Genomic DNA, 26,708 nt, shown 5'->3' with positions numbered 1-26,708 from the left:
CCTCTGCAAATTGATTTTTAAGATTTTCATTGTTCTACATATGCATTATTTTTTGGAACTAATTGTAAATTAGAATATTAATAAACTTAGTTGCTGTTTTATAAATTTTTATAAAAAAACAAGCAAAGAGAACACACTGGATATTTACACTTTATCTTAATTTTAAAATTTCCTTGAATTTTCTATAATAACATGTTGTTAGCTTTTTTTCATATTCATTGAAGCAGCAGCAAGGAAAGGCAATAGAGCTTGGCAAGAATGAGAGATTTATTTATAAAACTGCAGGTGTGATGTAAACAGATACAATATTTTTTAATCAGTGCAGCTTAAAATCACTTTCTGGAGTAAATAATGCCCTCTAAAATGCTTTTGGGTTAATTGTGTACGTGAAATCTTTGCAGCTGAAGAACTGCTGTTAAATAATCTCTTCACTTGATTGCACCAAGTAATTTATTATAGTAAGTATACAATATTTAACTTAGAAAAGGTGAGTTCAGGTGTTTACCATAAATAATTGCAAGGTATGTTTGAATCTGAACATGTTGTATTCTTAAGTGCTGCTGATCCCAGGTAGGTCATCACTGGTACATTGAACTATTTCTGAAAGGCATTATCAAACATTCTGCTAATTCAGACCTACTACGTGAACGTATAACAAAGTGATTGGTATTGTTCAAGTTTCTTCCTTCTGCTTGGGCTTATGATTCAGCAGGAATGTTGTTGACCATGGTAGCCATGCTTGCAATTGCACAACGGCTGTTTATACTGCACATTTGCACACTCTTCTGATGTATTTCAGAATCAGTACTTCTGCATCTGCTGTTCACTGCTGTGTCGTACCTCTTTGTCTGCGAAAGCCTTTGCCTCTTTCGGTGCTGCAAAAGTCTCAGTAAATTTCAGTCTGAATGATTTGGAAAGATGGTAATACAGAATAGGGTCAAAACAGAGGTTTGATACTGCAAACAGCAAGGTAGATTCTTTAGCTTTAAAGAGAGCTTGTTTCAGAGAGCAGCTGGTTATGGTGTCGCTTTGGCTCAAAGTGTAGGGGATGCGAACAATGTGGTACGGAACAAAACACAGCAGGTAGCCTGCAGTTACGAGCAGTATGTTGATGAGGGCTTTCTTCACGTTTGGGTAACTCTCGCTGTATTTGTTTCGGTAGAGTTGTCTAACAACAAGGAAATTGGAAATCAGTATCACAGCTGAAAAATTCAGGAATATTGCTGTGCATATGAAATTAGTAAACACATGCCAGTCTCTTCCAAATTTTGTTTTGAAATCAATGCACCCTGCACCAGGTCTTTCTTCAATGGTTTTTATTGGAATAGCCATGTTAGGCACTGTTATAAGGAGAACCATTGTCCATACGACTGCAGACAACATCTTGGCAAATCCAGGCTCTTGAATGCGGTAGGTCTTATAACTGTGCATTAGCTGAAGGCAACGATCCATGCTTACAAATCCCAAAAATATGATTGATAAATACATGTTCAGGTAGATGAAACAGGCTGTGACTTGACAGTGGAATATTCTCAGTTTCCAGGATGCAACTCCTAGGTCAACAATAATCTTTACTGGCAACGCCAGAGTCAACAAAAAATCCGCTGTTAAGAGGTTAATTAAGTAGATGCTCATACACTTCTGTTTCTGATCTTTTTGTGTGAATGCCCATAGTGCGAAACAACTTCCAATAAATCCCACAAGAAAAATCAAGTAGTAAAAATAAGTAAAAGGTTCCATTTCTTTTCTGACATGGCATTGTGAAACATTGCTTGACATTGTAAACTTCTTGTGCAAGTTGGTTTTGCTGCTAGGAGATACCAAGAACCTACAAAAAGAACCAGGAAGACATCAATGACATCAACTTTTCCTGAGCAACAGTAGTTATTCTCTGAGAATTTTGTTTGTTTGATTTCATGGAAAAAATGCAATTGGGAAGAAATATTTTTCTCTCTCTTCGTGCTGCTTCACAGATATTCAGGAGGGCTTTATTCTCATGTCAGAAAAGTTTGGAAATGTATTAGGATTTGTTTTTGAAAGCATATAGACTTCGGAGAAACTCTTCAGCTAGAGCAGTCTCTCTGCGTGTGTGTTTGGTTCAAACTTCCCCCTGCCTTGCCCCCAATGGAAATGCCAAAGAAAAAGGTTTGTATTTGTTTAAGCATCTGGTTAATAATGGTCATACTAAAACTTCATAACTTTTTAACAATTGAAACTATGCCTTAAAAAAGGGTAATATTTGTAGCAGTCTTGTTCTATAAAAAGGTATTAGGGGTTTTGAAGTTAATGCACTGTCAAACCAATATACGGATATGCCAGATAGATGAGCAAATAGTTCTAATTGGTCCTAAGTTTTTGCAAACTGCTCTCTCTTCCTACTTGAACAGAGGATAAATTAATTGCATATTTTTATGAAGCCTTTAGAAAAAGCGTATTTTGAAAGAAGCAGCTATTAAATAATTTTGCTCACTTCCTTTTTAGGTTTCACTAGAAATTATAGGGAAGAAAAGCAGAAACTTTTGGTCTTATTTTAACTAAATACACTACTCCATGACCGAGGGGTTTTTTTTGTTTGTTTGTTTTTTTGCTACGCTGTCAGACTGGTGTGTAGAATGTCTGTGGGAAAGGAGGCATGTTCATTAGAATTTCTTGGAATGAAAAACAGTACATGTATGTCTTGAATAGCATCAGACTGCAACAGTTTTGTATTTCATTATATTGTTCCTAATTTTAATATACAATATAAGAGAACCACTGCCTTTGCACATGTATTTTCTGCTGTAAAACAGGTATCCAGATGTGCATAGTTTGTAAACCAAAATGATTGCAGATACTCCAATGATTTAAAATGGGGGAAAAAGCAGTTTGTTTCTTGCAACTGGCTTTCTGGAGGTGGTCTCTGTTGTCCTGAAAACATGTAACTGAGTCGAGTTAAGTTTGGGTACGCGCAGTGCAGGTGAGGAGCATGCCGCGCTGTCGGTCCTGAGGCGGTGGGATTTTCCTGCCTTGTGGCACGGTGCAGCCCCACTCGTCCTCCCCGGGGCGAAGAGGCAGCCCGGCAAACTGAGCCCTGAAATGCTGCTGGAACCGGAGCCTCCAAGGATACAGCATGACTGCAGCCGAGTAACTGCCTACAGGCAAAGCAGCGGCTGTTTTGCTAAGTACTCGAGCCTGACTTCCTATGTGTTTGCCACAGTTAATGTTTCAGGCTGTATGTTTATGTAGCTCTAGGTAGGCTGGAACAAAGACTAGAAGCACGTACCTGTCTTAGTGGTCTCTGGGGTCTTCCGAGCATTAGTCTGCGAAGATCTGATGTCTCTCGGTCCCTGCTCTCGCAGTCCAATAGCGTGTTAATCTTTTCCTCTGGCAGCGTCTGCTGGCTTTTTAAAACATGTCTGTGGTTTTTAAATGTGCTGATTGACGCAGTTAAAACCAGCATTCAAATAACCAAACCACGTGGAAGTTACCTAAAGGAGAGGTGACAGAAAAACGTAAGTGTTCACGGAACAGCCCAGAGAGACCTCTTTTTCCTGTTTTTTGCGCAGGAGCTGGCGGCCGGGCGGGAGGCGCGCCGAGGGCTCCGCGCGCTCTGCCCGCGCGGTGCTGCGGTGAGCCCCTGCTCAGGCTCGCGGTGCTGCGCAGGACGACGTAGGGAACCACGGGGAGAAAAATGGCTGCGAAAGAGACGAGTTAGACCTGTCGATGTGGCCAGTAGCGTGGATTATTACGGTTACTACAGTTCAAAATACGTTTTTGCGGAGGGAGGGCGGTCAGAGTTGCTTGACCTTGTCTGCATCAGAGCGCCGACAGGGATGTTGTGAACAGTGCTGTAAACTGGCTGATACCTAGCGGAACTGAAGGCAGGGCGATTTTTCACTCTCTCCTCCTAACTTCTAGCCTGAAGATTTAAGTTTAATTGTTTATCGTGTGTAAGGGTGATGAGACATGTATGGTTTGGTGAGCTCCAGCATTTGGACTTTTTCATGTAGTTCCTAAAACTTCATCAGGTTAGTTCCAGATTCTTGACCTGGGGCTGTAGATGTGTGACATCAATGGCTGATTCTTTGCTTTCCTTTTTAAAAATCTGAAACTCTCTTTCCCCCCTCCATGTCTTACATTTTAAATCTATCTGGAATCAGGGTTTTGCAATATAGTTGGCCTCCATTCATTATAACATTCCTGTGTGAAATTCCAGTTTTTTTCTCGTCGCAACCTAATTTGCGGATTTAAAGGCACATAGGGACTCTGCAGATAGCAATTAAAATTTTAAACCTTAGGACGTTTGCCAAGCACTATTAAAAATAAAAATGACAAGTTAGGTATATAGGGGAAATGTTTATAATTAAGCTTTTTTTTTCCTTTTTTTTTTTTTTTAAACAGGAGAGAATATCTAATACCATGCTAGGGGGCTGAGGTACTGACAACAATACTGAAACCCCAAAATGTTAGCACTTTGTTGTAGTTGAGAATCCACAGGAATTTAGAAATCACGTACCAGAGCTTTGCGAAGAAACAAAATAAGAATGTCTGGTTTTAAGTTTAGTCATAAGTTTAAAGTTCAGACCATATTTGTCGAAATGTTTGCAAAGCTTCATAATCTGGAGTGATCCTATGTTTGGTTTTGAGCAAACATGGACTAGTTTTATCTTGTTATGCGCATCATGCAAAACTGATCTTTCCATACTTGTATTATTTATTTATTTATTTTTAAAAACTTGTAATGTAGCATTCAGTCAGTTTTTTTTCCTGTGTGTGTTTGTGTCTCCCCTTTTCTGTAGAGTCAGTTTACAGCTCAGAAAACTTTTCCAGGTCTAAAAAGACAAGGTGATGGTTAGGTAAACCTTTACTTAAAAATGACCTACACTTCCTACAGAAGTGCTTTGGGAGGAGAAGAAACATGAGAACATGAGTCTACTGAGTTGTAATTCTGTTTTTTATTGCGGTTCAGTGTCATCCTCGTCTCCTGTCTGTAGGTCCAATTTAAAAGGCCATTTTAGTTCATAAATTACAGATGCAGATGGTAGATTTTGCTGTGATTAAAGTTGCTAAGCACTTCTCATCATAATACCCTATTTTTGGTGGTTTAAACTTTGTTAATTTTTGACTTTTGATTTGAAATCTTCCATGATGCATGCCTGCTTAGGCTGACTCCTGGGATTGGGGGGTGTTGCAAGGAAGGGGTGGTGGTGTGGATGGGAATTCAGCCAAGATGATTAGATCATTTCTGAGAACAAAGCTAGGAAAAATAACATCTAAACCTTAAAAAAACCCCCTAAATCTGATGACCTTTAAAAGGGCATCAGGAGCCTTGTGTTTTGAATTGGACACACCAAAGATTTATGTGGGTGGTCCTCGTGTCAGCATCCCTTCTGATACCTCTCTGCATTTTTGCCTATTCATTTGGAGAAAGGTTTCATGTCCAGAAAGTTTCCGGAGGCTTTCTGGAGCTCTGCTGTTAGTAGGCTTTAACCTTTTTTTTTTTTTTTTCGTTCCGAGCACCCTCCACGGCAGGTGTGGCCGAGCTGAGTGCCGGCCGCTGGCTCCGAGGAGGGAGCGGTGCCGCCGGGAAGGGGGAGCCCAGGGCTCCGGTCTCGCAGCGGGGAGGGCTCGGACTCGCTCCTGAAGGCTGCGGCTGGGCTGCCCACGGGGGATGCGGAGGAGCTGGGAGAAGAGGAAGGGTGTGAGAGTAGCCGAATGGATGGGGAGTGAGTTTGGATGTACCTCGGGGTCCTCGTGGGTTCTCCTTGCCTGGGGTTCGACTCTTTGAAGCTGCGAAACGTTAATGTCGTGGCACCCTGCGTGGGGAGCGTCGGGGCTGCGTGGGGCGGCAGTGCCCCGGGTGTGGGAGGGCTGACGTCTGCCCGGCCGGGCTCCGCTCGCTGGGGACGAGCGCTTTGCGGAACCATCGCGTGACGTCCCCGCGCGTGCGCTCAGGGTGTGCTAGTGCTTGCGCTGGTTGGTGATTCCCCCCGGGAGATGCCACCTTGTGTTTTCTCCTCCCCCTTCAGCAGGTCGCCTCAGGGGTTATTTACTTAAGGCTCCTCAGGTAAGGGTCCCGTGGGACTTACTCGGCATTAAAGTTAATTAAAGATGCACTATAAAGGGTGCAGTTAGGTTTAAAAGGACAACTTTCTTTAATTTCGTACTGGAGGAGCACAGGCAGGATTGCATGTGAGTGTGCATTTACAGTATGTTTGTCCTTATTTCTGCGGCTGCCAGGCGGGTGCAGCTTATGGTGAGGGGATGTCTCCGAGCCCCTCGTTTTCCTTGTCTGTTCCTTGTCTTCAGTCCTGGAGAACATTAAATGTTAGCAAGCACTGGCCGGGCATGGATATTCAAGGCTCTGTGTGATCTCCTTTCTTTAAGTGAGGAAAATATGTAATAACCTGTTAATCCATCTGTTAGGAAGCTAATGTTTGAATCTATATCATTCATATCCCTGCGTCTTTTAAATCAGGAAGGTTGTCAAGCATAGAGTTACATGATTCCTTTATGTAAGGTTTTTGAGCCTACTTTCTATGCAGTTACAAAAGTAAGGCTTCTTTGCACGTTGTGCCCACATGGGCTCTCTCTGTCAGATTTCCCAGCGTTGGGTGCAGTGGGAGAAAACTGGGAGAAACGTTACCCACGCTTAGGTGGGGGACGGTAACTGTAAGCTTCCTGCGGCGTGGGACGGTGCTGGGGGAGCCGGAGACCTTCCCTCTCCCGGGAGAAGCATCCTCGCCACCCTGTCCTTCCTCCGCCGCTCGGAGCGAAGCAGCCCGAGAGCAGGATCCGTCCGGCTGCGGGAGGGGGTCGAGCCCCACAGCCCCCGGCGGGAGCGGTGCAAGCGCGGGCAGAGCCCCGGCGGCGGTTCCTCCTCCCGGTCCGGGCAGCGACGCTGCCTGCGGCAGGCAGATCTCCAGAGGCGTGTGCAGGAGTCGGCTGCAACGGCTGGGCTGGAGAACGTTTTGGGGTGGATTACTTGCGGGAGGGATGTGGCTCTCGCACGCTTCGCTCTGTATAAATGTGCTGTTAAGGGTACTGAAAGTTTGAGATTTAATTTCCAGTTTGAGTTTTGATGTCTTCAGTGTGTGTTTATGTGCCAGTACAAGGCAGACAGATGTGCATGGGTAGAAATTCTGCAGTCGATGCATGATAGAGAACTAATGGGAAACCCTGGTTTTGTCATGGTTTTGTATCATTTACGTGATGGTAGGCAGGAAAAAAAACCAAAAAACCCTGGCAAACAGTTGATTTTCTTTCAGCTTATCTTCAGTTGTGAGAGAAGCGTTCAAAATCAGCGTCAGAGGCACAGTAATGAGCGGGTGGTACAAATTAGTCCTGCGAGTTTTCCTCTCTTTCTGTGAGTGGCTGTCACAGACGCTGTTTTGATATTAAGGTATGTCTTTGAGGGGCAATCTTTGAGTGGTGTCTTTGCCATCCTTTAATCGTGTAGCCAAGAACTTTTTTTCATGTACAAATATGTACAAACTAGCAAGTTTAGTATTTTCTCTTACAGCTTTTCTTGACTTTCATTGGCAGATTAAAATTTTTTATCCCATTGTAATGTTTGCATTGTAAATGAAAAATAGGAGTGATCTTGGCACAGGGTAGTTATGAATTCTGAGCAGAAATAGGTATTTCTGATGAAGAAAAAAACTGATTCCTGTATTTACTTCTGAGCATAAGGAGGTAAGATGTGTTCAGTGTAGCCTGTGTCACCGAGCCTGTCGGAGAGGGGTGGGATCTGCTCTGCTTGGCACACGGTGCTGTGTGAACCCCAGGTACCACGCGTAGGTAACCACATCCTGGGGGTCAGCATCATCGGCAGCCAGCAGAGCACACCCGCCTGCTGTCAAATAGCGAGTAGCTCCTTAGCCTGCCCTGTCACCTTCTGTCAATTATCAATATTTAGTTTTAATTGTTTGAACAGTGTTTTACAGGTACACGGTGCCCTGAAGTGATGATTATTAGATGTGCTAATGAAGGTGCTCTCATAAAAATAGTAAAAGACTTATTTATTGGGGTGAGATGGGAGAATGTGTGAGGGTGTCGGCAGAGGGAAACTAGACCTTCCCTCCTGTCCCTTCTGTGTTAAAGTTAGCAAATACAAGGGGTGCTCCCTCATTACATCTTCTGGTTGTGACTGTGTGGCCTTGTTAGGTAAAGTGGCATCTGCCCCCTCTTTGGTGAGGTTTTTTTGTTTTTTTGTTTTTTTACAATACAGATAATTTTTTGAGATGATATTCTGCAAAATTAAACTCCGTTTAATATTGCTGATTTCTGCACAATCGGGACTTTTTTTATATATTGAGGCAGTTGTGGAGTGAGCTTTCTGTCCTGAAACAGTGTTTGGAGAAAGGATTTCCATTTGCTGGGTTTAGCTCTTTCCCTGAAAAATTACGATGCTCTATCAGTGGCAGAGAAAATGGTCCATTTTGAAGCCTTACACCATGATACTAGCATAAATAACCCATTGCACAGTAACTGCAGCATTGTCATTTGTCCAGTGTAATGTTAAGTTGGCTTCTGGGTAGACAGCTGTGCGGTATCGCTAAAGGCTAGGGCAGGTTTATGAGGTGATGCATAGTTTAAAATGTGAGACATTACAGGCTTTTTAAAGCAGATTTATGCCACCATCCTTGGGTGCTATCTCAAGGTTTTGAATAGCAGAACAATGTCTCCTTACAAAGGGATGACCGGGAACTCCACCAGGCTTGGGGGAGAGAGGCCGAAATGTGTAAGCATGACAACTTTTCTGTGCAAATGTGTGTGTTTGATGTCTCTTGGCAGCCTGTGGTGTAGGCTTGTTCTTCCCAGGGGCACCACGCCTTTGCAAGAGATTCCAGGTCCAGCTGAATAACTTAGCTCTCCAAAGAATAAAGAGACCAAACCCAGCTTCTTGCTCCTGCAGTGCGATGGAGGGAGTCATGAGTAAGTCAGGAGGAGCTGCAGCTGGGGACTGGGTCGCTGCCGAAAGGGAACCTTGTTTAGCTCTGGGTTACCCATAACTTTCACTGCAAGAATTTTGGGGAAGTTCCTCCAGGTGGCAGGTTGACAAGGCAAGAGCTGGCACTTCGTGGGACCACAAGACTTCTGGGTGCCTGAGGAGCTGGCTAGGTTTATCTGAGGCGTGATGTGCTGGGAAAGGTGTGAAAGAATTAACTTACCCGGTGCAGAAAAAAAATTGGCCCCATACCTTTCCGTCCCAGTTCATATAGCAAAGTAAAGAGCAAGGCTGGGGAAACAGAGCAGAAGCTTGGTTTAATAATGGTGTTATTTGAGACTCGTCACACACAGGGTGGCAGATTGCAGTAGGATCAGGGGTCACAGAAGCATTTTCTGACTAGTGAAGCTACTGGAGGAAGATTTTTTCAAAGTGAACGAAAAGCTAGAAATTTAGTGTCACTTTTGAAAAAAGTGTGTCGGTTGGCATCCTTTCCCCTGGGTATGCAGATATTTGTCATTCTAATATCAGTAATCTAGTGGGGTGAGGAAACAATTTTACAACAGAAATAATTTTTTCAAAGCTCGCAAAGTAATTAAAAAGTTATACAAATATATATTGTGGAAGTGTTTTCATCTCTGTATGCCAGTGTGCTTTCACAGCCGCAATTATTTAGATTTACGTAGGCAAATACCAAGCCATGCCATGTAAGGAACTAAATGTTTTTGCCATAAATGACAAAAATTCTCCCACAAAGCAACAGATTCCCTTCCCTAACAGGCTATTTCCCTTGCTTGGAGGGAAGAGCCTGCAAAGTCTCAGTTTGACAAGAGTCAGGGAGCTCTGAAAGAACCATATGAATAATCTTTTATGTATTTTCTTTAAAAAACACAACCAAAATGCAGCCTTCTCCTGTAGTCCCTAAGGGCTGGTTCGGGCTGAGGCTCCCCCCCAGCCCCTGCAGTCAGATGAACATCCAGGCTCCCCCGGGTGTTGGGTGCTGGCTGCTTTCTGGGTTTGGGGTGGGACCGCTCTTCAGGCAAGCGGGAAATAAATGGAGGTAAATTCGCTCCATAAAGGTGTGTTTAAACACAGCAGAGTTGCCTGGTCCTTTAGTTGAAATGTAATCCTGTGTGATGGTAGAATACTGTTACCCGTAGATCAGTGGTCTCGGACCAAGAGAAGTTACCCGCAGCCTTGGAGAAGGTTCAAAGACCATATGTTTAAAAATATTTCACCCTGAGAGATTATCTGTTAGGACTAAAATGAAACACAGTGGCAGAAAGGTGAAGCACATGTTACTTCTGTTTTCTGTCCCTGTATCTTCTTTGTTAAGTAAAATGAAAATATTCAGCTTCCAGAGCCACTGCCTGAAAGCTTTGTGTGTGTACTTTATGCACCGGTGTGTTTTCCCTGTACAATGATAAAATCAATCAAAAAAAACCCCAACAAACCCCAAAAAGCTGCACTGAAAAATACAGTTAAAAAAGAGTTTATATTTATACATAGAAGGTTGGTGGCTTTCAGCTATTACTTTTGTACAGAGGGAAATGTTTTATCATCATGCCAAAAGCATGAGAAAACCAACAAACCATTCTTTCTGGATTTAAATATACCCCCGAGTTTCTAGACAGCTGTACATTTGTGTTTTCAAAAGGCTCCTTGAGTCTTCTTACCTCCTTCTGCAACAACAGCAAGGGAGTTACTAGTATCTCAGTCAGTTGGGTATGAACATTTTTTGGTGTACACCATGTTATTTCAGAAGAGTCCTGAGGAATATGGTACAGTGTAACTGTGCTGTTTAGTTTATGGAAGGATCCTCTTTAAACACTTGCTTATGTTGAACATCACATTTTATAGAAACATTCTGACATTTGGTGCCCAAGGGTGACAAATAGTCATGTTTAATTCTTAATTTTGTAGAAAGTTTCCCTTAAGAAAGCCTATATATATATATATATATAAAAATTTTATCAAGGGGTTTTCAGGCTCTGCAGATCTTCGAGGATTTGATGTGTATTTTTTCTTTTTTTTTTTTCTTCTTCTGTTTTTCCTCCCAGTTGTTGGAATAGAGTCCTTCCTTAAGCTGCACATTGTCTTCAACACCTTGTGACCTAGTAGATACATGAGAGCTTCCCCTCAGGGTCTCAGTCCTCTTTTATGGGCTGGTGGAGGCCAAGTCAGAGAGACTTGTGCTGAACTTCATCATATTGGTTCTGAGGGGTCTGCTCCAGCCGAGGTGGAGCGATCCGTTGTTCCCAGGCCCTTCAGGCTGGTTTGTTGATCATCATGTGTGTCGTGCCTGGCTTTGTGAGAAACAACAGCATATCAGTTTGATTATTGGTCTGTTGGGTAATCTGTTCAGAGAACCATGGCCTGGAGCTCCAGAATGTGGTGTTCCCGTTATTCCTCTCTCTTTTTTTGAGATCTAGATAGGTCGTATAACACCATAATGCAATCATAGCATCAGCTGAAATAGCAGGTAGTAAATATATTGGCAACATGCAATAATGTTTTATACAGAGAAACACCACTTGGTATTTTATGCTGAAACCTTGTTTCTGTTTTATTGCTGGTTCTCATCTGTTCAGTTTTCTTAGAGACATTTGCGTTCTTGAATAAATTTCTGAAATGTGAATTATTTCACAGACCTGAACCTACACTATGTTTATACTTCCCTGAAGTGTATTTGATCTTCTGGATTTAGAAATTTCAACCTCATTTGCAGTTTTCAGCTTGAGATGCAGTTTTTGATACAGCTTTTCTTTAAAGGGGAGGCAGAGGAAAAAATAAATAATGGGATCAAGGCACACATTTGCAGCAGACAGTACAAGAGTAAACTCCTTTGCATAGAACAGAGTTTTTTTTGACTGGCAGTTGAATTGTGAGCTAGTTTGACTCAGAGTATATGGTATTCTGCAGAGGTGATAGGGTACAAAGCAAATAACAAATACGAACATAATACTGAATATATTACGGCTGGTTTTTCTCTTGGTCACATCTGAGTTCCTTCTGAATTTTTTATAAGAGCTATATATTTTTTTTGATATAGAAGTGTAAAAAATGATTAGCAGAAGAAAAACAACCCAGAAAATCCCCGTGCAAATGTAACTTGACGCCTTGTGCCACTGTCTGCCAAGCTCACTTTTAAGACCTATACATTTTCTGGAATAATTTTCTTTAGTGATTTCATTAGTTAAAATCATATTTGGAAGTGATATAAGCATTAACAATAACCATACGATTATAGAGACCACCTTACTGTAGTTAACTGTGTGAACAAAGGAGGTGAATAAAGGCTTTACAATTTTGTAGTATCTGTCAAAACCTATGAGGCCAAAAAATGTTATCCCGATATACATGTTTGTATAAAAAACAACAGCAGAATATCTGCACACAAACGTGTTGAGCTGTGGAGGTGCAATTTCTGAATCGGCCAGAATTTTGAAAGGAAATGTCAAGCTCATTAGGAGGTCAGCAACAACGATGTTTTTGAGATAGACAATAAAACTCTTTTTGCTAGAAACATACAGAAAAATCCATGCTGCCACACTGTTCAGCGAGAGTCCTACTATGAAAATTAAACAGTAGACCAGGGGCATGACTGTCTTAGTTACTACTGTGCTGTGACTGCAGTTGTTTGCTGAGGAGTTTGTGCTGGAGTTGAACATCTTACAATATCTTTGTTCCTAGAAGCAGAGAAAGATTATCTCAGTAAGACAAAAAGGTGCTATGCTTTCCATTAATTAGCATAAGTTTTCTACTCCAAAATAAACTTGGCATACATCTCAGAAATGACCACATTTCCACACTGTATAATTTCTAGCAGGGATGCATAGTTAGTATTTTCCAAGTGGTGCCGTCTCACTTTTTGATGATGTTCGAGGGCATACTGCTCTTTTGAACAGAGAATCCATTTGCTTCTCTGTTTGACTTTAATCCATTGTCTTCCAGCCCTGTGCCGCCCCTTTTCTGCGGGTGTAAGCCTATGCGCTGTGAACTAGGAGGGGGACTGAGCCACAGTGATTTTGTGACTGTAAATACATCTCATTAACCCTTAAGGACCAGGATGTATTTTTACCACTGGTTTACCAGGAAGCACGTGAGGGATATCAATATTCCTTGTACAAGTGTTCTGTTTTGTTTACAGGCATAAAAGACTCTCTTCTGTTAGTCAAGCATGGAAATATCTAGTGTACGCCAATGTTTTCTAACGTTCACTTGAAAGAAACCCATATGTGCAGCTAGCACAGTTTGCTTTAAACTTTTCCTTTTAGTAGCGTGACGCACAGGAGTGTGTCTGTGTGTTAGCATAACATAGAAGCTAGAGCTGTCCTCTGAAGTCATTCAGATCTAAATTTTAGAGGATCTCCAAGAAGAAATCACATCTGCTGTCTGCTTTTCTTTCACAGAGTGGTTATGGGGGTGGATTACCCTCTGTAGGGAGGGCAGAACAGATATAGATATAATGCTGCTGTATTTGGCAAATGAAAACCTAGGCAACTGGAAAACACATGCCGTGGAGCTGGGGAAAAAACCCCACCCTGTCTTTTAGAAAACAAAGAATTTCCATATTGCCACAATTGAGAGTTAGTAGCTGATGCCTCCGTGTAGCAGATTGGAACCCGAGTGCAACCTTGCAATAACTAGAAATGGAAATTTTCTTTCAAATAGGTAAAATTGTTTCCTTTGGTATGTTGTTTTCTGTATCTCTCTCGCAGACGCTGTAAAGGCTGATGAGCTTAAGTGCTGCTCTGAAACTTGCATGGATAAGCGGAGCAAGGAGCAGGTGTTACGCCCGTTCACACCCAAAGCCTGCACTTAATCTCTTCCTGGTAGTTCTCCCATATGAGGACCTGCCATCCTATCTTTATGTTTAAGCTCTAGTCATCAAGGCATTTGTTTTTGTTTGGTTGGGTTTTTAAAGGAAAAAGATGGTGTGGAAAGCATGTATTATAATATAACTACCATGTGAATATGTGCGTTAATAATGTAATAATGGGCAAGGTTGGGGGTGATAACTGCTAAAACTAGAAGATCTCCTGGAAAGGCACCAATACTGAATGGCGTTTTTATTTCAGATGGTAACACACGGTATTTAAAAACTGTTCTCTTCCCATTGCTGTCTGCTGTGTACATGTTCTCTTCCACCTGTCAGGCTGCCTAAGCAGGACCCTGTCTGCATATGATGTATTTAGAACTTGTTCCTGCTCTGTAGGGTTTCCTAAAGCAAAGTACCTGGAGGGTGAGTCTTTCTACGCTTGGACTTAGTAATAGATACTAAATGTCTTAAGAAGTTCATGAAGTATTTCTTGTGCTGAGGCATCACACAACAAAGGATTATTTCAGAAGTGTGTGGTTAGAGATGTGGACATTAAAACTTTGTAAAGTATATTGTGTCTGCAGCATGGAAGACACCCTAGACAAATTTTACATTTGATACCAGCAGATTTATCAACTGTCTGTGGTTGAGAAGGAGGCCAAATTCCAAGCTAGACTCTCTAAATCTTTCAATATCAATGGCATGTCCTTACCTTTCTTGATTTGACTGCTGTGGTGCTCTTTGTTAAGGGTCTAGAGCGCCTTCCATTCTCAGGCACAGGGCCTCTTCTCCTGCTGGGAGACCTATGTGAGAGAAAGAAAATACAGTTGTTAGAGTTGTGTGTCATAACATAGGACAGTGTAATTCTGCGGTGCTGAGGGGTTCCCACAGTGCGAGGCCTGTTTAGACCATCTAATGATCAGTACTGCAGACAAGCCTTCAGATCTTTCAGGATGACTTCAAAACTGGTTAGGGACAGAGTCACAGAGCAGTCGTGTTCAGCCTAAAGCCCATCACTGCATGGGTAAGGCTAGAGGCTTTTGTGTCCCCCCTGCTGTGCATCATGTCACTTGCGTTCGTGATCAATTTTATCTGCTCTTTTTGTCACCTAGTCATATACTCAGCTCCTTCCGAAAGGCCTTGTCCCTACTGCTCTGAATAATTCAGCATTGATAGCGAACACTGTCCCCTCACTAGCCTGTTCCCTCCGTCAGTCGCGGGTCCCAGTGTGGATCCTGTAGGAGTTATGGCGATATGATACCACAAGGTCTCGCTCCTGTGCTCTGGTAAAGAATCAGTCTAGCAGAGCGGCCTTCATGCAGCTGCTTGGTGCTTCTGGATCCTCATAACCACAGCCACCATGACGGCTGCACTCCTCTGCTGTTCGTGGATTGCAGAGGTGGGTTGTGCGTGGTTGGCAGAAGGCATGCTTCCACTTTAGAGAGGAGCTGTCCTTTCATGCTTGTTCTCATCGCATTCTTGTTCAAGCTGCCCTTCAGCCTTCATAATGAGAACAACCTCTTCTCTCGAGAACCTGAGAACTTGGGGTGGCTCCACCAAGTGATGTGCAGCTTGAAATGAGCGTAGATATTCACTCCTCATTCCATGTTGGGGATCATCTGGAAACTGTGAATACTCCTCATTTGATGTTAATTGGTGGGTCAGTTTAGGGTCTTTTTGTCCAAATGCTACTTGAGGTGATGACTAAGCTTAAGGATTCTCACCCCCCCCCCCCCCCCCCCCCGCCTCCCCGAATTCTTACAACATTGGGTTTTTTGCTGCTGTATAACCACTGCTCTTTGCTGGTGTGTGTTGGAGGGTGTGTATTAGCACCCAGCAATCTGTGATTTGTATGTGAGAATAGCCTTTCATACCTGAGCAGCATTTCATGTTCAAATGCTTGGTCCAGCATAAAGTATATTTATTCTATGTAAATAATATCAACTAATTGTGCAAAACCAGCAAACTTGATTCACCAAATTAACAAGAGTCATTTGATAAAATATATGAAAGTTTTGAACTCTTCTCAGTTTGTAAATTGTGTTCTCTTGGTAAAATACACTAAAGGAAAGTTGCATAAACCATTAAAATTGCTTAGTTCCTTCTGTATTTAAACTCTTACGCTATCATTTGTAACCCCTCCAATACCATTAAGGCACTTTTTCTTGACTTCTGTAACTTGGCTGTTGAATTTCAAAGTTCATGGCTGCTTTGCTGAACATAAGAATAATATTTACAAGTTGGTGGTTTTTTGGTTTTGTTTTTTTTTTTTTTTTACCCTGAACACAATGAGGGTTCTGTAGTGCTGAGTGCACATTTTAGCTATTTATGGAAATTAATGCAGCTGCTTGATAAATAAATATGCAATGCAGTTACTGGGTCAGGAATTGTTGACAGTGGTCACTGTCCCCAGAAATATTTTTTGAACTGCAAATGGAGTTTATCAGGGAAGAAAGTCATGCCAAATGTTATCTCTGATGTTATGAGAAATCTAGAGAAAGAGGAAGCGCAATGCACAAAACACAGCAATTGCGAATTGTGCTGAGTTGTGCTAAAAGAAGAATCTTTTTTCAAGATTTTCTGTCTAATGCGGTAGGAATACCGGTAGTGGTCTGAACTTGCAGTCCCGGCCACGCTGGTGTAATCCTGTTGGAAGACAGCCCCCAGTTTGGACGTTCGTCCTGCCCTGCTCCGAGCAGCATGCATGGGCGGCTGCCGATGGGAAGCCATCGGGGCAGGCCGCTGGGGGTCTCGGGGGGGCCTTCAAAGGGCGGACAGGCTCACTTGTTGGTTAGGAGCCGGACCAGCGGAGGGACGTAAAAGCAGGGCTTGCTAGCTGTGATTTGCAGGCGGTGGGATCCTGTCTCTCCGTTCTCCGCGTTGGGCTCTGAAGGCGCTCAGCCGGGCGTTCTGGGGGGGCGAGAGCTGGCGGGGGCAGGCAGGGGCTGTCCGAGGGAAAGCCCTCTTCTCCGGTCGCCTGGGCGTTTCACAGCCGGTGCGTGCTCAGGTCCGCGTCTCCGCAAAGGTGCCCGACCTGGCAGGCGGCGGGGGGGGGGGTGCCAGGGTGGAGACGTTTCGGGGTCAATGGTTGTAACTGCTGGTCTCCTTCGGAAGGCGTTTTTTGCAGTGACTGTGGAGGTATGCTGGTACGTTTGACTTCTTGCAAGTTTGCCAAGAGACTAAGATTTCGTTATTTTTCTGTTCTTATTATAACGCTTGTCATAAGGCAATGTCTGGATTTTAATACTTCAGAGAATAAAAGTATGCAAAACGCACTATGTACTATTTCAGCCCTTTAAAATGGCGTATTGGGTGGTAGTTCTTGTTTGTCATAGATGCATAGAATGTAGTGGAGGAAAACGGGATGACTAGTCAAATTAAGGATGACAGAAAAAATAGCATTCCTGTTGCAGGAAGTAGTAAGCGAGTAACTGTCAGATAGCATCGTGCGTGGTGGTGCTCAGTGCTCGCTTCCTCTGGTGTGGCTCGGAGAAAAGGGCGATGGTAAGTGTGGCAGTGACTGCTAGAGGGTGTCGGTTCCTGGCTGCTGTGCCTTCCAGCTCTTGCTTTCGAGACCACTCACGCCTGGTGCGAGAAGATAGAGGACTGCGTGAGCCATGTTTCTGCTCGGGCTGCTCGTCGGGGTGCCGGTGAGAGTGGCATCCCCTGTGAAAGTGGCTGAGAAAGGCTGCGTGTCCCGTGAAGGTCACTGCTGCTGCGTTCCCACGAGTAGCAGTGGCTCCCGCCGACCCAGGTCGAGCTGCGGGTATGTCCTGTCTGCAGCTACGGTTAGTAAGGGGAAGAACAGAAGTGTAAACAACTCTCTATATCTTAACAGTACTTCTCACTTTTGATCTGAAAAGGCAAAATTCAGGATATTCTAGTGAGGAGGTAGCAACTGGTGATGGAGGAAGGTGTTTTTTCATGCTGTGATATTTTATTTACAAACTCTTGGCTTCCTGAACGTGGGATGAATCAAACAAAAAGCTGGACCCAGACCTCTTCCGACTCAGAATGCCGTCCTTTGGGGCTTTCTTAAGATGGCGTGCCAGCCCTGATGGTGCTGTCGGGCCTTGTGGACTGTCTGCCTTGTGTACCGTCTTTCTCCTCCTGTGTGCATCTCATCCCCAAGCCCTGCGCAGTTGCCCCTTCTGCCAGTGTCCCCACTTAGCATCACTAACGCCCGTGCAGGGACTGCGGCCCTTCGAACGACCTGGTGGGCAGGGACCCCACGTCACCTGCCGGGGCGGCAGCACCCTGAGCACCATCGCGTCTGTCTGCAGCCCTTTGCACTGAGCAGCAGCAGGTCCTAGCTTGGATCGTCTTTTCTTCCTCATCTCTTAACTGAAGGGAGCAGCTGACTTGCTCAGTTTGGAAGAAATTGGCTATGCCATCTAACCTTTAAAATGTTATTTTAACAAAAAACGTGGAGTAAAGCCGTGGCATCTTTTGTGACATCTCTTTGTTGGGACTATACTTGTCCCTGGCTGCCTGTATTCTTTTGGTTGGTTGTACAGTTCTTGGGGGGTGAGCGTGTGTGAGGATTTGAGCTTCTTTGTATAACACAGCCAATATGAACTAACGATTGTATCTGTGTTTCTCATTCCTTGTATTTGCACAAACAATTCCCAAGCTTGTGAGTTCAGTGCATTACAAACATTTCCTGCCAGCGATTGGGCTGAGAGGAGTCCCAGTAACACCTTTCAGAAGTACGCAGTATTGCAGTAGAAAGCCTTGACTTTTTTACGATAGTGAATGAATTCTCATTTCCGTTTGGATATAAAACATCTGTTTCTAAAACTGATGCAGATCTCAGTACTGAGCTTTTGTTCTGCTTGCTCCCCTCCTTCCTTCCTCTCCTCCCCAGCTGCTCACCCTTTAAAAAAAGAAAAAAACGTTGCAAGCCGATGTTTTCAGGCAACCCAGAGATGAGGAAAATAAACGTTTTTGTCTCCAGGTTCGATCAGAGCAAGGTGCTGTACTGCAGCACCCTGTCAGGAGGCAGGGCTGCGAGCGAGTTAGGGGCGCGAGGGGCCGTGGGGAGGTGCGGAGCCCGGTCAGCCCCACGCCTTCCAGCTGGACCTGCCGGAGGGTGTCCGGCTCGCTTCTGCCGAGTTCACGAACAAAGCTAAAGTAAAAGACTTGCTGCTGTTAACCTGGCAGAAGAAAGCGTGCCGCGTAAAATGACACCAGACAGCGTTTAGCATTGACAGCACTTTATAACAGATTTTGCTGACCAAAGTTATTAGATCAATTAGATCATACGTGGTGTTTTCTTGGCACGTATGATTCATTTCTGGTGTTCTGAAGGACAAAGTGAGAGAGGAGAGCCAACAGGTATAAAGGTAGCTGTAGATAAGATTGTTTATTTCTTGTTAAAATAGCAGGCTCTTTGAAGGGCAGTGCAAGCTCGTTTGGTTGCAGTGTGAGGACACCTCAAGGGTAGAATTTTATTTCTGTCTCGCAAAACCCACCGGTAATTGTTTCATTTCTTCTTATTGTCCAGGAGTCCCTAGGCTACTTTTGAAATCTGAAATTTAACAGGCTAATTTTCCTGATAAGTTAAATTTTTCATTCTATCTTTATTTCTGATTTTTAGACAAGGGTCTAAATTATTCTAAACCCACAACCTTTTAGCATTAAAAGATTAGAGCCTGTGAAGTAGCTGTGCAAACCCTGATATTCACACTGAAACTTAGGCAATGCTTTGAGCCATTTGCATGTAGGATCATTTTCAGATCTAACCCAAATATTCCATTTTTTTAATTAAGCCTCAGACACACACACCCCCCCACCCCCCCACCGATCCTTCCAATCTCCAATCAGTTACAGTGTCTGAATTAGGGAGTGGTGGATGTAAGAGGAAAAGTTAGGACCAGGGTATTAGGAATGGTCAGTTTATGATTTGATATTAGAGGATTAAACAGACCAGCTTTTAAAAGCAACTGTCCTATCAAATTTGGAATTATTCTATTAAGAGTATGTCAATAAAACATTTTCATGATTAGTCATTTCCTAATGTCCTAAAACTGGGTATTTAAAAGAAGTAACGTGGTTCAAATAAAGAAATTGTTCCATTTAAAATTCTATTTTAATAGTAACACTTGTCATTTAAATATTTGATTTTTAAGTCTATTTTCTGATGTTTTAAACTATGAGTTTTATATAGTTATATTTCTTTAGTCATAAATTAAAACAAAAGTAGTTGCTTAAGAAAAATATCTTTTGCTAAGATACACAATACAGAGCAATCCTTACCTGTAGATCAGCAGTCTTTGGTGGTGTAGCTTGAGGTTGTTCCATGTCTCAGCCTAATAGGTGTGAGAGTTTGTCTGCCTTAGTTTTCTATATTTATTTATAGTTATGACTGCTCACTTGTGTTCTAAGTATTTTGTGGTTTGCATAATGCATGGATGATTTCCTGCTCACCTTATTTGTCAATTTAAAAAAAATAAAAATACAGTGGTAGTTATTTAAAAATTAGAAAGTTTGAGAGCATTGGTAATGTAAGAAACATGTAATGAAAAGACAGAGCCTTTCACCTGGAAAGAAGTATAAAATTGCATGCGTGGTCCCTCAAACAGATTTACAGAATAAGCCCTCTACAACTGCCTTATAATGTAAAACACCATAAAAACCGTGTAAGCTGCAGCAGGTTCTGTTACTTACTGGCTGGAGTACAGTCTTCTGTCTGCTCTGCTTCATCCATTGGCTGCTCCTTCGCAGGTGGATAGCCTTTAGTTCTTCAAGCAAATGCTTTGCAATATTATCTTCATTATCTGCTTCGGTAGTGGTAGTGGTTCAGGGTGTACTGTATCTTTGCAAGCGGAAAGTTGAAGAGCTGGTGAGTCGTGCCTTGCTGCTTGGCCAAATGTGGTCGAGATCTCAAGTGCTGCAGATGGCCAGTGCTATTTTTGTGTACTTACACATACTTCCATGAAGATAGCGTTGAAATGATTTCAAGAAAGACACATTTGTGCAGTTGGCAAAGCAGTAAGTGATCTTAAGTTAAGGGCTGGTGTTTTCTTTTCTTAAACTGTTCCCAGGCCTGGCTGTGACCTTTTCTGTAAAGCTTACTACCCCGATAGCTTCTGCTTTTGTTAATGGGAGTGTTCTGAACTGGAGTGCACAGGCTTACGTTATGGTTGCTCAGGGTGTGCTCAAAGGCAGAGAGATGTGTTCTTGGGATGCATGATGAATCTTTGGTGTATGGCTTTTTTCTTTTTCTTCTTTTTTTCTTTTTCTTTTCTTTTAACCTTAATCACCTGTCTGTCTTCCTCCCTTCCTTTTCTTCCCATATGTTTACTGGGAGGCTTTGGAATCAAGCACAAAATTAGTGGAAATGGATGGTAATGGAAAAGCTAATATCTTTTCTATGAATGTGGGAAAGTAGTATATTCTGAGAGAGATCTGAGGTTTGGGGAGAGAAATTGAAGTTTATATGTTTATTTAAAAAGAAGTGAAATATGCAAGTTGTGTACATTAGTGTTAGTAAACATTTAGTACATGACTTGAGCTCTGCTTTATGTTGCGTAACCCAAACCCTCCGTTAAATACGCAGTTTCTTCATGGACTTTCCTCTGAGTGTTTATCAGTTTACAACAAGGGGCCCAAAGCCATGGACAAATGTATGTACCTTCTGCTAACGCATTGCTGCCATGTACACATCCTTTACTCCGAGCCAGTTCATGTTAACCTGAACCTGTAGTCCCTTCCTTCCCCCAAATGTCACTGAATCTTTCTCAGTGAAATAAGGGGGTACCTTCAGAGACAAAATTGTCTTTACGTTATTGTGAGTACTTTTGCCCCTCTCTTATTTCTGAGACTCCCAGATCAAAGCCATAATGGTCAATTATTCATTGCTCTTAGGTGATGAGTTTAGATGTTTGTTTCATTGACAGTTTTTATACCTGCATTATATTCCGTTTCGGCAGCAGTGTGAGCATTCAGCCTTTCTGGGAATCTGAATCTGAGCTCTTCGGGTCTGGTAGGCAGGTGCTGCGATGTAGAAATTTGGTTTCAGTTACTTTCTTGGGTGTCAGTGGCAGGGGCGTGCTCTGGTCCCCTCTCAGCTGCCTGGCACTGGGCTCCTTCCTCTTCGGGCAGTCTCCTCGAGCTGTGGCAGCTCCTGCGGGGATCCTGCCGATAACAGCCTGCTTCCCTGGCACTGCTGCCGTGGGCCCTGTTGCACTGTCTTCCCTGTGGGCTGGCAGGCTGTAGCTTTAGGATTCATGTCCCATGGACTTTGTGTGTCACACCTCATACCGTCAGGCTTCAGTTTCAAGCAAATTGAAGGAAATCCGTCTGCCCTGAAGAGTCATAGCTCTTCATGTGCCTCAGGAGAAGAGAGGGTTAAACTTGTGACTTAGGAAGAAGTGGTGAGTGCCAGAGGTTGCAGGTTTTAACCCTCCTCATGATGGATGTGTACTCAGTGTCGTGGGAAGGCTTGGAGGAGCACTTGCATGTCCCTTTACTCTCTTCCCGCTGCCATACGCCTACCTCGTGAGCATAACCCTTGCAGCACACCCACCCAGTGTGACTGCCCTGCTTCGTTCCCAGTGCCAGCTCTGTGTGTGTGTGTGCGTGTCCCGCGTCCTCATGTGCCTACGCCCCACTTGGGCTTTTTCCCCTCTCTCCTGGGGGAGGCTCGATGGAGACCATCCTGCTCTGCTCCGGTGCCCAGCACTGCAGGCACAGGCTGGGAGCAGCTGGGCGGAGCTGCGTTGCTTTGAGCACTTTGCCAAACTGGGAGGGTTTGGCCAGGGATGGCGGGGGGGCCGTTGAACTGCTGTCGCTGGGTCGCGTTCTCATTCTCGTTCCGAATGTGGAAATTGGCTAGAGAGGAATCACGCCTGTGAGCTGGGAGCCCCGTTACACGCTGTGAGACGTGAGTTGGTGGCAGCAGAAGCTATTTCTTCTTTACAGCTGGGCTGCAGTCCTGTGCCGGCGGACCTGGGCTTTGTGCAGGCTTGGAGGTAGCCCAGGCTCTCGGCTGTGCGACGGGAGCGCAGCTCTGCAGGGGGAAGCGCTGCCGTCCCCAGCCTGCGCTCCGGCGGGCGTCCAGCTCCGCTCCTGCTGGGACACGGCTGCCACCATCTCCTCGAGCGAGCCCGCTGCCAGAAGCTGATGTTGGGGGCTGCCCACGTCAGCGCATCCCCCGGCTGCTCCGAGCCACGAAGCCTGTTCCCTGGGAAGCCCAGCTGGAACCGGCTGCTCTGGGCTGCGCTGCGGAGTGAGGAGGTTTGTTCAAGGGCAAACGTGCTCTGTTTGCCTCTCCTCTGGCTGACCTTCTGCAGCCAGGCGAGGACCAGGCAGGACGATGCACGAGGCTTTTCAAGTGCTCCCCAGAAGGCAGCCAGTCAGCCAAACTTTTCCTCTCTTTCCATCCACCCTACTGTTGATTTTGAAGCAAGGACGAGAGGAATGGGTCAGACAAGGCTTTGGCTGATCACAAGTGCTTTAAAAACCTCTGGCCCTCTGAGACAGCTTGTAATGAATTCTAAAAAAATCCCCCCTTTTTTGTTTTTTGGTTTTTTTTTTGTTTTTCCACTCCCCGGAAACAGCAGCAGAAACCTCAATATCCCTTGTGGGACCAAGGTCAACGTTCAGAGTGTGACCCACAACAAACTTTTTCCAATAGTTTCCTCATCTAAGCCTAAAATTAAAATAGGCAATGTTCAGATTAAATCCTTGCAGAAGGGGAAGAAAAGTGTAGTCTGCGAAGACAAGTGAGTTCGAAAGAGAAACATTAAAATAAAGGATAAGAGGAACTTCTTGGCAAAGCAAAATTGTCCACCAACCTCAATTAAATCTATCTCTCCCAAGGGCAGTTCTCACTTTATGTGCAGCACCCCAAACTTTCTATTGAAGGAGGCCATCGTTCAAAGACCTAGAGAAAGGGAAAATTTGAGCAGTGAGAAAATAGCTTAACATTCAAAAGTTATTCCTGTTGTTTCAAGCAGTTGAGTATTTAGCAAAGAGCTGAATAACCTTTTTTGCTCGTTCATCGGAAAATTAGGACTTGAGCTTGCAGCCAACAATTTGGATCGGACTACCAACCTTTGTGCGACAGAAATAGTCTTTCCTATGGGCTAATATGGCAAACTTGTCACTGAAGGACTGGGCTCTGGTAGAGTAAAATGCCATGCAACAAAACTAAGAGTCTTGTTTGAAGACTGAGTGCCTCAAAGCAAACTGGCAGTGAAGTCCAAAGCACAGCCCAGGCTGGTAGCCAGCTTCTCCAGGTTTCTTTCAGCTTTAATTACCAGTGCACAATGGGTGGCTTTTCTCTACTTTCTTCTCCACGCCCTCCCACCCGGCTGTTTTCCAAAGGCACCAGCACACAGGCTGCTTTCCCCAGTCTCCTGTGAACTGCAGTAACAGAAGCAGGGCTTTTACCCTCTGTCTCAGCTTGAAAAGAAGCTGAGGAGGTGGTTACAAAGCACATCTAAGAAGACATCAGGATTTCCAAGGGAGACTGCAAGTCTGTTACCACAACAGACTTGTAAAGGGGTTGAAGGTGTTACGCTGCAGCATTCCCTGCTGCTGCAGTTAGACTGCAGGGGCCTTTTGTTTCATAAGCAAAGTGGGGAAGAAGCACTGTTTAGTACATTATTTCTACCCCCAAGTTTTTTATTTTCCAGTTTGCCTAAAGTGGCCCAAAACCACCTATGTGCTTTCCAGCAGCAGCAGAGGTGACTGCGCACTGTGTTGGACCTGCAGGTAGTGATGTGGTGTGGAAGTGAGACTCCTGCCAGAAGAATCGCTTGGTGTTCTGGACATGGCTCTTACACTTCAGCACATCCAGGGCTCATTAATGTTACTTGTATACGTGTGAGGACAGAAGTCTCTTCTGCCACATCTGCATTACCAGTGTTAGAGCATCTCGGGCTTTTACTGCAGGTGTACTCGGTTCATGCCAGGAGGTGTAGATACGTAGAGCTGTGCCCTGCTCCTGGGTGCAGAAAGCTTGAGCTAGATGTAGCTCTTCTCTACGGTGCAGAGAAATTTCTCTTTTATGTTTTTCTGAAGCATAATGTTCCTTCTTGGGCTGGTTAGCTGGTTCACAGTCCAATCATAGGCCTCCATCCCTGAATGACTCAGTAATTTGTTATTTTTAGATCTATAAAGTAAACCTCTCCTAGCTAACTAAGGTGAATGTGAGCACAGGCAAGTGATCTGGTGTGTTTACGCTGACCTTGCAGTACTCCTGTCTCGGGGAAGGCAGGGCTCAGACCTGACCTTCCCATCCCACCGCAGGTGAGCTCCCTGGTTCTGCAGAGCAGGAACTGCCCCTTCCTCCGCATGGTCCCGTCCCGGGACTGGTTTTCTGCACAGTCTCGCTGCTTTGGTTAGAGGGAGAAATGCATCATGCTTACATCTTCATCTGAGTATGAAAGAGAGAAGATCTCAGTTTTTCTGTGGATGCCATTGGTGAATAAGCACTCCTCAAGGTAATAACCAAGTGACCGTTAGGAGTCAGACACACTTGAGTTCTGTATATAGCTGTGTATTGTCTTTCCTTCGATGGAAACGGCTGTGGAAACTTTCAGTCATGGGATTCTGTTGTCCTTTTATTATAAATAAGAACAGCAAATTTCCTCCATCCTTTGCCTGCAAATTTCCTTTTTTAGAGTTATAAAGTCCACAGACCCAGACTCTGCGCTCTGCAGCATCATAATTGGAAAGTCCATGAAATTATCTGTTGGCACTCAGAGTTGTTGTGCATTAAATATTTTGCGCCATCAGGGGATTAACTTGTTAGGTTTATGTTTCAGTTTTCTTTATGAACCAGAGGTTTCCTAGAAATGGCACATCTGGCAATCATCTCGGCAGTGCAGTGTCATCTTCCCTACCGTCTGCCTGTAACATGCTGATTAACTGATCCTGTAAGCCTCTGAGTCTGCACAGAATTGAAATGATGAGTGCTGTGGGGGTACATCCTGCCCTTCCAAGAAAGGTGTTTCTTCATGGAGAAACCTCTTGATTTTTATGTGTTGTAGACTCTTAGTCTCTGGCTTTGTGGCAGGTAGGAGCGTAGGTACGCATGAAATCCTTGCAGTCGTATCAAGACCAGGCTCTGGGACTGTGAGGCTATAAATGGGAACTGCTTAAAAGATTTGCTAATTCTGCATGTACTAAAGCAGTAAGTCTTACACAGTTGTCATCTCCAGTTATGAATGTTGTCATCAGTCACGAGGTGTTCATTTGTTAGTGGGATGGAACTTGTGGGTTGGATGCTTTTGGCTCTTAATGAAAGCGCGTGGACAGAGTGTGACCATAGTACATACCGATGCCAGGGCAGGCAGAGCTGAAGCAGAGAGCTGGAGTTGATCTCCACTATGAGGCAAATTGTAGGACAGTTTTGATTGAATGCTTGTTGCATGTTTGGGTTTTGATTGCATGTTTATTATTATTTGAAAGGCTCGATTTCAATTGAGAGTGGCTTGAAAAATTCCAGCTTGCTTAAAAGGGGTTCTCAGTGCTTTCAAAAGCTCAGTTCCTTTCCCGGGGTCTCATATCAGATTATGAGTTGCTCTTGTGCAGCCTAGAAATGGGGCTTTGATGTTGTAAAGCAGATAGATCACTTAGTTTGGATTGTAGTTGTTTGGATATCCTTTCTTATCCCTCCCCTTGCTGCTGTGCACCCCCACACACACCGCCACACCCCAAGAAAAACCAGAGAATGCTTTGAAACAAAGCATCTTGTTCTTGTCAACCCTGATAACATTAAAAGAAAGCTGTCTTGTGTAATGTGCATATGGCAGGGCTGGCTGTTACTTCTCAGCTGAGCATAAAGATACACTGAACAACACATGCATTGCAAATTACTGCTGCCTGTCCTTATTTTTCAATGTTGTGTAATGCAGTTCTGGAAGTAAGCACTTCTGGTTTTGATGTGGGGTGAGTGAATGTTTAACAAACTGTAGTTTTTGTACTGACTTCATTTCTCTTAAG

At 44.0% G+C, this 26,708-nt stretch overlaps 3 protein-coding genes across 4 annotated transcripts in view; 1 reads left to right on the top strand and 2 right to left on the bottom strand.

The window, feature by feature from the left end:
- MED12L (mediator complex subunit 12L) overlaps positions 1 to 26,708 on the top strand; it is a 155,850-nt gene that overhangs the window by 38,986 nt on the left and 90,156 nt on the right. The window lies entirely within an intron of this gene.
- Positions 144 to 14,529, bottom strand: GPR171 (G protein-coupled receptor 171). Its single transcript, XM_052803044.1, has 3 exons — positions 14,464 to 14,529; positions 3,263 to 3,467; positions 144 to 1,828 (listed from the first exon to the last, which is right to left on the bottom strand). The coding sequence occupies exon 3, from the start codon at positions 1,777 to 1,779 to the stop codon at positions 802 to 804; it is 978 nt and encodes a 325-aa protein (XP_052659004.1). The 5' UTR covers positions 1,780 to 1,828; positions 3,263 to 3,467; positions 14,464 to 14,529; the 3' UTR covers positions 144 to 801.
- P2RY14 (purinergic receptor P2Y14) lies at positions 10,406 to 20,121 on the bottom strand. Its single transcript, XM_052803042.1, has 3 exons — positions 20,010 to 20,121; positions 14,464 to 14,554; positions 10,406 to 12,618 (listed from the first exon to the last, which is right to left on the bottom strand). The coding sequence occupies exon 3, from the start codon at positions 12,598 to 12,600 to the stop codon at positions 11,587 to 11,589; it is 1,014 nt and encodes a 337-aa protein (XP_052659002.1). The 5' UTR covers positions 12,601 to 12,618; positions 14,464 to 14,554; positions 20,010 to 20,121; the 3' UTR covers positions 10,406 to 11,586.

The sequence above is a fragment of the Harpia harpyja genome, chromosome 12 (genome assembly GCF_026419915.1).
Source record: "Harpia harpyja isolate bHarHar1 chromosome 12, bHarHar1 primary haplotype, whole genome shotgun sequence".
Lineage (NCBI taxonomy): Eukaryota > Metazoa > Chordata > Aves > Accipitriformes > Accipitridae > Harpia > Harpia harpyja.
The sequence above is the reverse complement of the archived record's forward strand: the minus strand, read 5'-3'. Positions and strand labels throughout refer to the sequence as shown.

Coding starts and splice junctions, on each gene's coding strand:
- GPR171 (XM_052803044.1), bottom strand. CDS start 1,779: ATGTCAAGCAATGTTTCACAATGCCATGTCAGAAAAGAAATGGAACCT.
- P2RY14 (XM_052803042.1), bottom strand. CDS start 12,600: ATGTTCAACTCCAGCACAAACTCCTCAGCAAACAACTGCAGTCACAGC.